The sequence below is a fragment of the Polyodon spathula genome, chromosome 5 (genome assembly GCF_017654505.1).
Source record: "Polyodon spathula isolate WHYD16114869_AA chromosome 5, ASM1765450v1, whole genome shotgun sequence".
NCBI lineage: Eukaryota > Metazoa > Chordata > Actinopteri > Acipenseriformes > Polyodontidae > Polyodon > Polyodon spathula.
In genome coordinates, this window is record NC_054538.1 from 66,855,575 (window position 1) to 66,870,736 (window position 15,162).

The 15,162-nt window shown below is 40.0% G+C and overlaps 1 protein-coding gene across 1 annotated transcript in view; it reads left to right on the top strand.

The window, feature by feature from the left end:
- Positions 1-3,501, top strand: part of zfand3 (zinc finger, AN1-type domain 3) — a 73,323-nt gene extending 69,822 nt beyond the window's left edge. The window contains exon 6 of the mRNA XM_041251080.1: positions 701-3,501. Coding sequence (XP_041107014.1) covers positions 701-855 — 155 coding nt within the window. The 3' untranslated portion in view covers positions 856-3,501. The remainder of the gene's footprint in view (positions 1-700) is intronic.
- The last annotated feature ends 11,661 nt before the right edge of the window (positions 3,502-15,162 follow it).

Below are 15,162 nucleotides of genomic sequence, written 5' to 3' on the forward strand. Positions count from 1 at the left end.
TAATGCATGTGGAGTTCTGCTATCATTAGACTTTCATTTTTGACAGGCAGTTAAGTGTGATCGCTTTTAATTAAACCTTGTTCGTGTCACTTGCAGCTTATAATCAGTACTCATTAAAGTTGTGAATATTATCTGCATTATTTATTCAATTTGGAGGTATAATTAGTATTTATCAGTCTAAAGTGTAATCAGTGTTGAGCAAGAGTTGTTAAATGTTAATTGAGCACAGAAAACATTCCGCAAGAGATCATGTTTAAAAGCTCAAAACACCGATTTATTTTTGAAAGACCGCTCTAAGAATATTTCCTCAATTAGTCGAGAGTGTTTTCAGTTCATAAAACAATCTTGCCGATGTCTCCTCAGTGCTTTAGTTGCTTCTCTGTCTATTTCCACACCCCCAGCCAGAGAATGACGTCCCCTGCAACACCTATCCATGTCTCTGCTTGACTGGGAGTCACTGGGGAAGTAAACTGGTTTCAATCGGTCTGCGTGTGATTATATATATATATATATATATATATTTTTTTTTTTTTTTTTTTTTTTTTGATTTAGTTTGCAGTTCCAGTGGTATATTAATATATATTTATTTGCAGTCAGAAGTTACAGTAAGCATTTTGATGGTGTCATTCCCCATTTGCTGTGGCAAAAGGGATGCCTTGTTTTTGCTCCAGAAAGGCTAACCATCTCTCCGCCTCTACAGGATACGTGTTCTGCATGCTGCATCGTCTCCCGGAGCAGCATGACTGCCTTTTTGATCACCTGGGCCGTGGCCGTGAGGAGGCTATCCTGAAGATGGTGAAGCTGGACCGCAAGGTGGGGCGGTCGTGCCAGCGCATTGGGGAGGAGTGTTCCTGAGTTTGTGTTCTTTCTTTCTTTTTTTCTTTTTCTTTCTTTCCTTCTTTCTTTTCCCTCTCTCTCTCCCCCCAAGAACACATGCACAAGCCTTATCCAGAAACACCCAACCCTCGCCCTTCCTCTCTTACCTGAGCTAGCCAATACACAAACCTTGCACGTTACACCTTAGACATAGATTGTATTTCAGATTAGGGGTGTAATGCTCCAGGTGGCTACTTGTATGATCAATAAGATCAAATAATCCTTTAATGATGGACAATTGTTTTTTTGTTAAGACAAACACTAAACGAGCGTGTTCATACCAACTGTAAAACACACTTCTGCATTTGAGAACCATTCGGTGAACTAAAAGGAGCTATGTTGTGCTTTTGGTCACAATACATATGATACATGCCTCCTATTATGAAACTGTACGGTATGTAATGTAAAGTATCAGGATTCATCGATAAACAATTAATTGTTACATCCCTACTTAAGATCCATAGCTTGTACTTTTTAGGATTGTTTGAAACGTGATCCTGATATGCTTTTTGGCTGGTCAGTTGATTAGTGTCCAGTTTTTTTTCTTTTCTTCCAAGAGCCTAAATCTATCCCTGCTCTGCTTTCCAGTGCATAGAAGACAAGTCATCTGCAGGCAATGTCTGAAATGCAGCTCTCTGGTAAATATTCTGCTCGCATCAGACTTTTGTAGAAAAGGTAATGAAAACCTGGCCTGTCCAACACAGTGCTGTAGCACCCCTGTTGCCGTTCTCAAGTATTGCAGATACATGAATCTTGTACTTGCAGAGGGTAGCAGTGCCTGTTCATGGGGGGCCAATCCATTCCATGTTCATTGATGTAATATAAAGTACTGTAGGATCTGGTCAGATTTAATTGGTTCATCTTAATTATTAAGTGCATGATTGGGACAGACTAGGCAGTTTTAATCTGAGGAACTTGTAGGTAGTGTTTGGAGCTGGGGGACAGGGACTTTCCTAGTACAGTACTTGGAAGCAGTGGTCAGAATTGCAGGTCTGGCTGGCCATGTAGTCCTGGGGGTTAAAAGCTGACACACTGGAAGGCATGTGGATCTTACTGGTTATAATTCATGGACAGGGAGATAGCATTTTGAAGTCTTGACTCTTACAGTTAATATTTTAAACTATGAAGGAAAAGGAGAATATTAACATGAAGAAGAATCCCAATGGTCTATAAAGTCAAGGTACTGCTAAGCGGTTTCTTATCACTGATCTGTGGTATATTGTACATGCAGACCTTGCTCAATAGGAGCAGTTAAGGGGTCAGGAATCACAGGTAGCGCTGGCTGGTGTAAAAGCATCAGAATCTCATTGACAAACACACACATACCCACACACATCCAGAATACCAATGATGTCTCTTATTGGCTAGTTCCAGGTACCTTGGGTTATAAATAAGAAGTAATAAGGCTTCTTCTGGTGACCACAGTTGAACTTGGACAGACAGACATCATACTTTAGGATGGGCAATAGACACTTTGTGGCAAAGCAGGACTGGGGACCCCTGTAGGAGACCTGTCTTTACTTGTGTGTGTGTGTGTGTGTTAGGGGGTGTTCTATTTTGGGGCGGCTAAGGGGACTCTTAAGTGCTTCCTGGGGCTCACCCTGTTTGTTAGAAACTGCAACATCAAACAAAACTGTTAATGTGTGTGACTTTAAAGATATTTTACACAAACTTCCTCCTTTTACATTTGTGCTCTTCAGTTGTTGATTATTATTATTATTATTTCTACAACAGAGGCCAGTGTTGCGGGAAATTAAAACCTATATAATTTTTTTTTTTTTTTCCAAATACAATATGAATGAAAACATAAACACAAATTTGAGCTGAAAATCTAAAGTTGTGATTTTATTCAACATGCAAAATCACTGTGCCTCGGGGTATGCAGACCGAAATGGTTAGACTGAGCTGAGAGCACTGTGAGGGACACTGCAGCTGCTCGCTCCTTGCTCTCCTTCTCCCTTGTCTGCCCTCTCCTTCCAACTCTCCCTCACCCTTTCACTCTGCATCTCTCCACCCTTCTCCTTTGTCAATGCCTGCCCTCTCCTTCCACATCTCCAGCCTATTTCCCTCCCCCTACCTCTAGCCCTTTCACTGTCACTAAATGGTAAGGAAAGGGTATTATCATGGCTTCATATTTTTTTCTCTGTCTGCCCTCCCCCCTTTTTAAATCATAGTAGAAGCACCCATCAGCAGTCTCTACCAGAGCGGTGTACTTGGTTTTGCAGATTGATGTGTATCATCACTGTTTGATTTTGGGACATCCACTCTTATTAAATAGCTTGTGATTAAGAGATAAGGAAGGAAGGGAGGGAGAGAGGGGAGGGTGGAAGGTGTAAGGGGGGGGTGGGGGTGGCCAAGGATTGTAGGTTTCTTGTCTTTTAAGAGTGGAGCTGAGATACAGTCTGCTGCTTCTCCATCCCAGTCAGAGCGTGAACCGGTGGGGGCTGAGATGGGAAGCTGATATTAATGTCATGGGTGCATTTATTTTAAGATTTGTTCTCTGGTTTAAAGTGAAGAAAAAGAAAAGAAAAAATATCTTGTATCTTAAATAAAACCTTATTTTACCGTTTTTTGTGTTTTCAGTTTTACTTACACACCTAGCATAGAGCTTAACTTTTTGTAAAACATTGTAAAAAAAAAAAAAAAAAAAAAAAAAAAAAAAAAAAAAAAAAAAAAAATTAAAAATGAAAAAGGTATCAATAGAAAATATGTAACTATTCTTTTTTTTCCCTATTGCTGAAGAGAATAAAACCAATTAGATGAAAATTTTATCCGACGTTTGTTTTTATTTCTGCATGAAGTGGGTCAACTGGAAAGCATTCTATATTGGCGCTGTTGGCCATCCTGTCTCTGTGTGTAGGGGGGGTGGGGGACAACATAAGGCAGGAAGAAGCAATGCTGAATGCAGGGATTGAAATAAGATGCATTTCTGGTTTTACTAGTCAAGCACATATTAAAACATGGAATGGGTGATATGATTATATATATATATATATATATATATATATATATATATATATATATATATATATAATATATAGATATGGAATGATTTAGATTCCACTAAAACATGTGGTGTTCAAGACCCAGGAAATACTGAGTTTAATAATATAGACATTTGACCATTGTTAGTATTATAATATAAATGTATAGGAATGTTTGGCTTGCCTGTATGTAATTGTTAATTGTGTAGTTGTTCTAATTATTTGTATTCTGTATTTAGTTATGCGTTACAAATGTCTGAGTGATCTGCTGTAAATTTAATTTGAATGTTATGGTGCGCTATAGCTTTGCTTTGTGATGACTGTGGTGCCGCTATAAATTGGATATTATCCAGGCCCCTGTCTGCCTTTTGATCTGTCCGGGACTAGCCTCTATAAATTAGATGATGCAGCTACTAGGTTTATGTAGAAGCCCTGCCAGAACTACCCCAACTGCTCAGAACAGCACCGATGCGCTCACAGGATTGCTGTTGCACTTAAGGTGGAGTTTTCATTTATTAACGCACAATTCTGAGTACCTGCTCCACGACAATATTGGACTGATTTTAAAAGCTGGGTGCATTTGAAATGACCATAATGTTCTCTGCCTATTCTTAAAATATATATGTATTGTTTACTGGAGCTGACCTGCTTTTCCTACGTAATCCTCTACATGACATTTGCCACATCATATTACAGGCTAACAGCAGTGACCTATTTTTATGGTTCCTTGGTTTACCAGGTTACATATTATCTTGTCACTCTGTCCTGTTCATGGGAGCTTGTGAACAGCTCAATGGAATGGAAGGTATGTTTTACAATTGTTGGCCCAGAGCAGTATGGTTGGTGCAGTGCTTTGTCACGTGTGTTACTGGCAGTTCTCTGGAAGAACAAGCTGCTTAGTTGCCTGTCTGCCTGTTGAAGCCCCCTGCTCTGTGCTGCGGATAGGGTTCAAATAACATTGATAAAGTTTTTTTTGTATTTCTAAAATGTTGGGTTTTAATAGTTATGGAGGCTTGTGACAAAGAATGGATCTTGGTTATAAATCTTCCTCTTAACCTGTGAGGGTACTGTGTAAAGGGAACATAGTGCCCAGGACTGGGTGGTCTGACAAGTCATTCCAGGGAAAGGTCGAAGTCGGACATCTAGAAAGGGGATGGAGCTACAGTTCACCAAGTCATCGCCCCAGAAGGGAAGCAATGTGGCAACTGCAGATTGAAGGAGAAACGGTTGCACTCGCTAACAAAGGGGATGTGACTGATGGTACAGAATGGGGACGTGGCTAAGCAATCTTTTCCTTTGTTATGGTTGCTAGCGAACCGCTAAATGAGAACTACTGAGCATCAAAAGAAACCTATCACTTATATTTGGGCATCAAAAGAAACCTATCACTTATACTTGGATAAAATTTACTAGATGTGATCGAAAAATGGCAAACTGTTTTAGAGCAGGTGCCATGACTTTTTATTGTGTTGTTTAATAATTGACATCACGAAGATGCTGCAAAATGATCTGTCGAACTTGGGCAGATGGTGTGATTCTTGGTCTCCCATTTCATGCCCTGTCCTACAACATACCAATTGCACGAAGGCGCTGCTCTCTTGACAGACGTGGTGTATTTTTTTTTTTTTCTGTGAATTTTCTTTATTGCTTTTATTCAAGCTTGCAATTCAACAGCTCAAATCACTCCATATCCAGTGTCCAATCATCTGTCTCACTAATTAGGTGGTTAAGTGCACATGCTTCAGTCATAGTCAGTCAAGCGTGTCATGGTCAAGGATGAATGATCGAGTGATTAAAAAGAAACCAAAAAATTGTCAATGTGCATCATTTATATACTTTTTTTTTTTTAAATAAATGTGTTACAATAGTGATGTTTCTTTTGATGCTCAGTATATAATTGTACTGTGAGTGTTTAGTGTTTGTTTGTTTGTTTATTAGACTTCTAACATGTACCAGGAGCTGCCGCATAAGACCAGCACCAACCCGGACAACACTTCACAACTGTACACAAATTGTATTTCACCACTTGCACGTTAGCACTCACTCTGGACTTGTGAGCGTGTGTGTGTCTGTGTGTGTTATACTGTCTTTATTATTTTGGGACTGTAACCTGTTGTTTGAAACAGTGTGATACACATTTCTGTGTATTGCCTGGGAATATTCTTTGTGGTCGCCAGACAGGGATTACACAAATAAACATCTGTTTGGATCGTGAACTTTGTCTTTTTCGTAATCGCATCACCTCTACACCTGTGCACTGCAAACCACTTTCCAAAAGGCTTAATTAAATGCTATAGAAAGGGATTGGACCAACAGATGACACAACAATAGTGTAACTCAAAACATGTATAAATGTTTTAAAACAAAATTGTTCATTGATGCTTTTATAACAAGTTGTGTTTTTGTAGTACAATAATCTGTTGTAATTGCAAAAATAGTTTTTATACACAGAAAAAAATTCAGTGTTTTGGTCAATGGAGTTTTTATTTTAAAATACAACTTGAAAACAAAAGCCTGAATTTTATTATAAAAAGCAGCCCAATGCTCTGTAGTGCAGACCACTCAGGATAATATCCATTGTCTCCGGCAACTGTCTCCTGCTTTAAAGTGTGAACCATCCTTGATCTGTTAGACATGTTTCTAATTATCTCATGAAGTTATTCAATGAATTTTATATTGGCCACAAGTTTCTAATGTGTTCCAACAGACTACCATTAGAATACATTTAATACATTTTTTCAAAGCATAATTGCTGCGACTCAGACTGGATGCCATGTGATATTATTTTTTTTATTTAATTTTTTTTTTTTTTTTTTGTAAGGCAACACTGCATGCCTGACGTGACTGGTGAAATGTCAACTGTAAATATTTTTGATGATAAACTGTATTGCATTGCACTTGGAGCACTTTATAAGTAGATCTGATTTATTGCTATGTATTTTTTTAAATATTCAAGCACTTAATGTGAAGACACAGCTATATAATAAAACAAATAACTTAACAGAAAATGTAATGTTTCCGTTTCGTAAACACAAAAGTGATCACTGGTACAGACACCTACCACTTCTCTCCACATGTCTGAATTCACATACAGCACCAGGCATCCTCAACACCCAGCAGATTCAACATATATTTCAATCCTCCTCCAGTGACAGTGCACTCCTTCAGCATTCTGTAATTTTGTAATCTGCTCGACCAACCACAATCGTAGTACAAAAAAGAAACTTAACACAAACTAATGTCCTTATAATTAACAGCCTTTGTCATTGAATGAAATTATTCTGGCATTTCATTATTATTTGACTTCATTTTTAGATTCTATTAATCCCTGGTAGAACACATGCCTTGGTTGAGAACCCTAATTGTCCCCAATCTGTAACACATTTGCTAACATTAGATTCAATGTCTCCAGCGTCCCAGGTTATATTGCCTGGGGTGTGAAAGGTTCTTATCAGAAGTTTCAGCTCCATTTTTGTTTCATCACATGTGGTGTGTAGCAGTCTATTCCTGTATTTTAATAATGAGTATTATAAAAATAACTAGGAATATCTGTCTTTGTTAAAGTGATTGTACTATTCCTGCTGTGCGCATCCATTTGTTATCTAGGTCTTGATGTACACTTTTGAAGAATCATTGTTTTTTTATTATAACGCGTGATGTCTGTTACTGTAATTATTTACATAAATCTCTCTTTACAAGCTATGCTTTCAGTTAGACTTGTTCCTGGAGGGTGACATTTTCCGCACCCCTTCAACAGCTTCTTTATTGAGGTGAGGTGAAACAGTCTAAGCCTGATCCCACCTATATTATACTTGAACATCACTAGAAGTACACTGGACTTCTTCGAGGAGCGGACTCTGAATCAACTCGCTGAAACTGACCTTAGGAATACAAACTGCCACTATTAACTTGATGTTACAGTAAACTGATCTGGCATTCCACTTAACCTTCCTCATCCATCGTGATGTTCAAGACAGCGACTAGAATCCTAACAGGGAGGCTGCTTCATCATGGAACTATGACTCTGCTTTAAATGTTTACTGTTGTATATTCTGGGACTCTATTCCTAGCTGATTCACCATGCAATCATTTCTCCCTCTCTCTCTCTCTCTCTCTCTCTCTCTCTCTCTCTGTGACTTTATGACTAGCATCTCATGTTAGAGTAAAACACTTTCTCCGTTTGGACCTGGATTCCTCATTAACTTGATTTGCTTTAGGAAATACTGCTGGCCCAATGCTAAATACATTATAAAAATATACCACTTATTTTTTTAAATTCTCCCAATTTGAAATGCCCAATTATTCTTACTTTTCTCCTTCATCGCAGTGATTCCCCACACAATTAATTATCAAACTGTTTTAACAGCCCCCGATTTCAAACCGTGTCCTGCTCCTTAAGGGTGCTGTACAGTGCAGGTTGGGACAGGAAGTCGTGCCTTTATAGGTCAGTTAGGAAGAAAGATCACTTGTAGGCTTGCATGGCATCTCAGAAAAGAAAATGTGTATATATAATTTATATGAGAATTTGGTATTCACTTTATATTATAAAAAAAATATGAAATGGAAAGAAGTAACATTTCACAGAGCTGATTTACAAAGGAAACGGGATTAGCTATTGAACAACACATAGCAACAATCAGCTGTACTGAAGCTACAATGCAAAAACAATGCTTTGCACCAACGGCTATGTCTGTGTGTTACTCCTGAAATATATCTCCTTCCCCCCCTTCTCAGATACAGTTACTTTTTAAAAGGAGCGTAAAAGGCATGTGCAGAGCATGTCCTGTGCCAACGTTTTTTAATTAGAGAACAAATGATAAAACGTTGTCTTCAAACGAGTCTGGCAGCCGGCCAATCCAATCCAGTTCAGTTGAGTGTTGCGAAATTGATCTGGTTTTGAGATGTATCACCAGCACAGATCCATCAGCTGATTTTCAGGGGTGTGGAGGGGAGCTAGAACTGTGAGGAGGACAAGAACCACCCTATGAATGTTAACCAAATAGTAAAAGCATAACATAGTGAAAGCAAGGCATAGATAAGGATTGTAAAGCCCAGAGAGTTATGAGAAAGCATGGTATAACCATGGCAAAAGAATGGGAAAACTACAAAATGACTAGTAGTTGTTTTTAAGGGTACACTAGGAGGCTTTATTCAGAGCAGGGTTCTTGTCCTGTACTATTAAAGGGGTACCACTCCTGCTCTTCTCTGACAGAGTGTCCTTGGTGTAGGGTCTCAGAGAGAGAGAGAGAGAGAGAGGGAATGGCTTTCCAGATTAGCATTATGGTCTAAATTGGAAATGGACTTTGAAATCCCCATTCAAGTATGAATTGTGACCATAGCCGAACCATTAACCATTTAAAATCCAGGCTGCTTCGGCTGTGTTTGTTTGCAATCGCTGCCACAGCATCTTGAAGCCATTTTGGTGATAGGTCTGCATCATCATTATGAGGTCTGTTAATCTTTCTAACAAGCAGTCTTCCCTCATGTTGGTATTGACTGAGTGGTTTTGCCACTAGCTTGCACAGGTGGGCATCCCTGTGCATTGCTACCCATGGTAACTGAGAACCAAGTGGACCCATACCGTACCGGTACCAAGGCCACTGACCCGCTCCGTTCCTGACCTGGTGTGGCACCGAACCGGGATTGAGGTTACCACACTAATACAGTGGCATTATAAACCGTACCGCACTGTACCATACCGACCTAGTGCTACAGGCACCAAACCGGTACCGTCCCGACCCGGTTTACATCCCCAGTCTGATACCAAGCAGGTCTTGTTGGGTCTTGAGAAACCCTGTTGCTGTCTTTTAGTAGTTGATACAGTAACTGTATATTCTTATGTACACTGCTTGCTATTTGCATAATGCCTGGGTTTTATCCCTGTGACACATGCAATGCCAGCCTGCTCGTGGAGGACAAGCACAACAGATGCTCTTCCTGCCTGGGGCCAGAACACACAGAGGAGGAACCGGTGAACCACAGTATCTGCAAGTTTTGTGCGCATTTCTCCAAACGTACGCTTCTGCAGCTTTACAGAGCAAGGAGGCGAAGGAGAGGTTTACTTTTGGTCTCGCAGTGGACGAGATGCTACAGTGATCTCACTGCATGCATTAATCCGCGAAGGAGCTGGTGAGCTTGCTTCCAAAAAAGCTACCACCTCCAGTGTGCAAATCAGCGGCAAAGTGATTGGGACCTCAGGGACCGGCAGAACCCGCTGCGCCTGCTGCCAGAGGTGATAGTCAGAACCGGCCCTTGACTGTTCGCCACAGAGGCTATAAGAAGTTCTAACGTAGAGGCAAAAGCATCAGGCCAAGCCACAAGGTGAGCAGAGGCCCTTGGGGTTTGCCCCTCCCCGGAGAATCATCTGGAGTATCGGCGTCAGTACATTTCAGGGCGTAACTCCAGCATCAGTCACAGACCCGCAAGGCACCACAGTGGTGTCTCACAGCTCTGCTGCAAAAACAGGCTATTCATTTGGAAGGAAGGGTTCTACTCCAGGTACTTCCTGTGCCCAAATGGGATGGTACAAGTGGGACGTCTTTCAGACATGGTGTCTGCCGTGGTGGTTCGACCCCACGACCTGTCCTATGGTAGTTTTACTGCAATTTTTGCAGGACCTTTTTGACAAGGGGAAATCCCCTTCTACCTCAAAGATCTATCTGGCTGCTATTTAAGCTTACCAAAAATTACTTGGTCTCCCCAGGAGCTCACTACCTGGCAGTCAGCTTTTGAAACAAGCAGGCATTAGTGTATTATGTTGACAGGACGAAATGTTGGAGGCAGTCCAAACTATTTTTACTGTCTGCTATGGGGAGAAGTCCCATGGTCAATTTATGTCTAAACAGAGGCTATCCAAATGGATAGCAGATAAAGGACAGCCTATGAGCCAGCCAACTTGCCCTCTCCAGAAAAGCTCACTGCCCATTCCACCAGGGGTATGGCAACTTGGGCTTTATTCCAGGCTGCATCTGTCAAGTACATTTGCAATGCAGCAGTGTGGGCTACTCCCCATACCTTCACTAGGTTCAACAGACTCAATGTCGTGGAGCCTCAAAATTCTCAGTCGACCCTTCCAACACAGGCATTGAGGTGAGTTTCTCCCTCCATTTTTTTTAGCTCTAGCTGCAGGTTACTGGGATTTTGCATGGTAACACACAAGGCAGCCTCAGTTTAGCCTTGTAGCATTCCAGTCATGCAGCAGTCTTGCTCTTGCGAAGGCTTGGGTATAGTGACCATTTGGTAATGGTTATATTTCATACTTAATAATAACTAATTTATTACAGCACCTTTCACACCTAGGTGTCTCAAGGCGATGTACAAAATAAAACAATCAAACACAAATCAACAGTAGAAAATACAATGAATAACAATTAAAAAATTCTATAGATGCATAAATAAAATACAATAAAATAGGTAAATATAGAGATAAAATAGATCATCGTAAAAGTTCAGTATATTATAATAAACAGTGCAGACTGCAGTAGAGTCAAAGAGTTTAAAAAAAAAATACAGCTGAGAATAAGTGTGTCTTAGGGTGTTTTTAGATTTGGATACTGTTGCGGATTCTCTAATGAAAGCTGGTAGTCAGTTCCAAAGAAAAGGAGCAACGCAGTTAAAACTACGCTCTCCAAGCGAAACACGTTTTGGAGTCATGCTAGGGAACGTTAGGTCATTATCATAACCCTGATTCAATGAAATAGAAATGTATCCATTAACCTTCAAGGTCACTGCATCCATGATTGCAGCAGGCTTGAAGGAAAAATGATCTTGAGTTCTGTGCGTGCAGCCCTTTATACCCTCGGGGGCGGGCAGGACTGCGTCAGAGGTTCGGGTGAGCAGCTTTTTCAGGTTTCAGCTCTTTTAAAGAGGTTAATACCCATTCGGTAATGGTTACATTTCTATTTCAGGGGAACCAGGGTTGTGAGAACATTAGTTTGTTTCTTGAAGTTGCAGATGTTGAAATCATATTGGAAAACAACAATAAGAGCTTCAACCTAGAGAAACAATGTAACCACTGCATTTCCATTACAGCATGAAAATAATGTCTAACATGCACAGACCAGTGCAGTTCTGAACATATATATATATATAATATATATATATATATATATATATATATATATATATATATATAGACCAAAAATGATCCTGGTAGAGAGAAGCACATTTTAAAAAGACTTTACCCGGAACAAGAGAAAACTTCTCTTCACCCTTGTATGTTTCTTAAACAGATTTAATTACAGGCTCTTCCCAGGCAGCTGGTGAATGACTGGTTCCTAATGAATAATACAAGTTGATACGGATGGAGCTGCAATTACCAGTGCTGCCTGTTTACAAAGCTTGGGATCAATTTAATGGAGTTTAGAGGGTTTTTATTAAATGTAATTGTTTTAAAAGCATCAAAGAACATCATTTGGCCTGGTTTGTTGAAATCCCAGGGCTGTGTTAAAGAGACAGACAGAGAGAGAAAGCTATCTGCTTGCTGTTGATGTGTTCTGATTTCTTTCGTTTTGGGGTAATGGAGACACAACATTGCAGAAGTATTTGTGGAGCTGGTTCAGGAGTGTGGAATAGTTCCAGTAACAACAGGAACAATATGATCTGTGCCAGGGAGTCTGGAGCCCAGCTAGGTCTTTAGGCATGTTAAATGTGTTAGTCCTGTGCTGTGGAGGGTTTCAGCTTTTTAGTGCAGTGATTTAAGTTTTTACTATTAAATAAGAAATGCCTGTTATTACCACAGCTGTTGGCTCTGTGCCCTGTAGCTCCTGCATGAAAGAGAATCTCAGTTTAGGCGCTCATGTAACAGTATCTAGACCGTGAAAGAAATGTTACATTGACATGTGTAATGATCCTCTCCTAATTGGTTATTGTACCTTTAACGTATATAGTTAATTTGCAACACTAACTTGGTTGTACTCTGTGGACTATCTCAGTAAAGAGAGCTGTGCCGTGAATGTATCCAGAGTAACACAGGTTAACTAGCAGGCTGAGTAACAGAAGTACCCAGCTCTGTGATGTGTGTTATAGAATGGAAATGTGAAGCTAGGCTATGCATGGTCTGAAGCATTTGACTACTAAAATAAATGTGCCCTGTGTTTGTACCCACCATCCACAGTCTGGACTCCCTGTACTGCCTCCTGGTGTGGATTAACATCAGACCAGCCTGATTGTCGTTACACTGTCATTACACTTTACCTTGCTTTTCTCATAGGTCCTTTTTTATGCTTCTCTTTTTATTTATTTAATTGAAGACATTGTGTGCGTACCTAAATTCAACGGTACTGTTGAGCATTGACTCAACACAAAAGTCACTACTGTCACAACACTTCTGGGTATTTAGGAACGCTTTGTTGCATTCCTAAACTAAACAGTAAAATTTAACAATTACCGTTTTGAAGGCAGATTGCGGTACCAGTATCTACATTTTAATCCCATTCATAATTTTAATATAGCAGTTTAATCGCAGTTGTGGGTGTCACCATCTTTCTGTTGAGCAGCTCACCAGCTCTGAGGGTCGGTGAGTTTGTTGAGTCAGCATTGAGCCAACGCTGAGCTTCACTAGCTCTCAACTGTGAGTTTAAGAAGCACAGGGGGGCAATTAATATGAGCAACCAATCACTAGGGTCAAATTGCTGGGGTATTTGCCACCTGCCGGTTCTAATGGGAACAGATCGGTTGGAATGGATTTCCTTTCTGTTACTGTGCCTCAGTCCTAGTGTCTGTCACTCGGGACCCTGGCCGGCAAGGCTGTCTGGAAGGCGCCCTTATAATTCTGAGCTTTCTGAGCCTGGAGGATGGTGGAACAGCACTGCACATTACAATAACAGCATCCAATTGGAGAGTAAATGGCAAACTAAAACAATATTTAGACAAGCCTAATCTTCATATGCCGGGCTTGTCAGTTTCATTGTCTGCTGGCTGAGCAGCACTTCTCTGTTAAGATTATTGGGTATTAGCTAGTATACAGGATACATTCATAGCAGAGTCGTTTTTGAACATCTAAAAACGCTGCAAGTTGGGAGAAAATTGCTCCTGTGCTTAAATGAAGCAGATAAATATGTCACTCACTACCAGCAGCCTTCTAATCAGTGAGGGGAATGACAATATTTTAATCTGAAATATTATAATTTGGGTTTTTCCAATTTGACAGTTTTGACTACAGTCAAAATGAGATCACCCATGGCATTGAGATTTTCAGAAATGTTATTAAGGAGCAACAGTATTTATTCAGTATCATGGGCCTTTGTGTTCTGCCTCTCTTTTTTGTTCTTTAATATTTGGTTATACACCTCATCTGCTCTGCTCTGACTGCTATATACTTCAGTAAAAGCATAGCGCAAGTACTGTGATCATTCCATTGCAATGTGATGGAATTCTGGGGATGTTTTGCCTCCATTTGTGGTTGCTGATCATACAGAATCCACTTGTAATGGAGAAAGGGGTTCAAGGGTAGGTCTGATGCTGATAGATTTTGACCTTTGTTAGGGGATGACCAAGCATAGTACAGTACATAACAACATAAGAACAATGTGCCAATCTATGCATATCTGGTACCTTATAGCTGATAGATCTCAAAACTTTGTCAAGTCAGGTCTTAAATATATCCTAGTGATTCAAACTCAACAACATGATTAGGAATCCCGTCATATCTCCTTACCTAGTACTTTGAAGCTTTAGGCTTTTTTGTTTGTTTGTATATATTGAGTGATCGTTCATGGTATGCATTTTGTATTCACCACAGGAGGATGTCCCAGTAAATCACAATTTTAAGTCTATGTAAAGACATCCCCTAAGGCAAATAAAAAAAATAAAAAAAAACTTATACCATGAACGATCAGTCAATATTCTGTTTATACCACAAGTATATATTTTTTAAAATAAATAGCAATAACATTTTAATATTTTTTATGTTAAAATCAATTAATTCAGGGATTATTTTACCTGGCGGATCTTTGCTATTATTGTCAACAGAATATGCTTCGTCACAGATTAATTTCAAACCCTGTTTATGGCTCTTTGCAACCGTTAACATGGATGTCACACATCTTCAGTCAGAATAGCCCATTACGTTTTGCTAAAGTCTGTGTTAACTTGTTTTCTTGAAATAGTTTCAGTGTATCACAGTGGACCCTGAAGGCCAGCCGCACAGGGCTGACCTTTATCCTCCAGAGGCTGGTGTCTCTCAATCGTATGCTCTCGAGCTCCTGGGTGTTGAGGCAATTGGCTGGGCAGTGCTCCAGAGAAGGCTTTGGGTCATTGAGTAATTTACTCTCCAGTGTAGACACTTTTTGATTAAAATAGG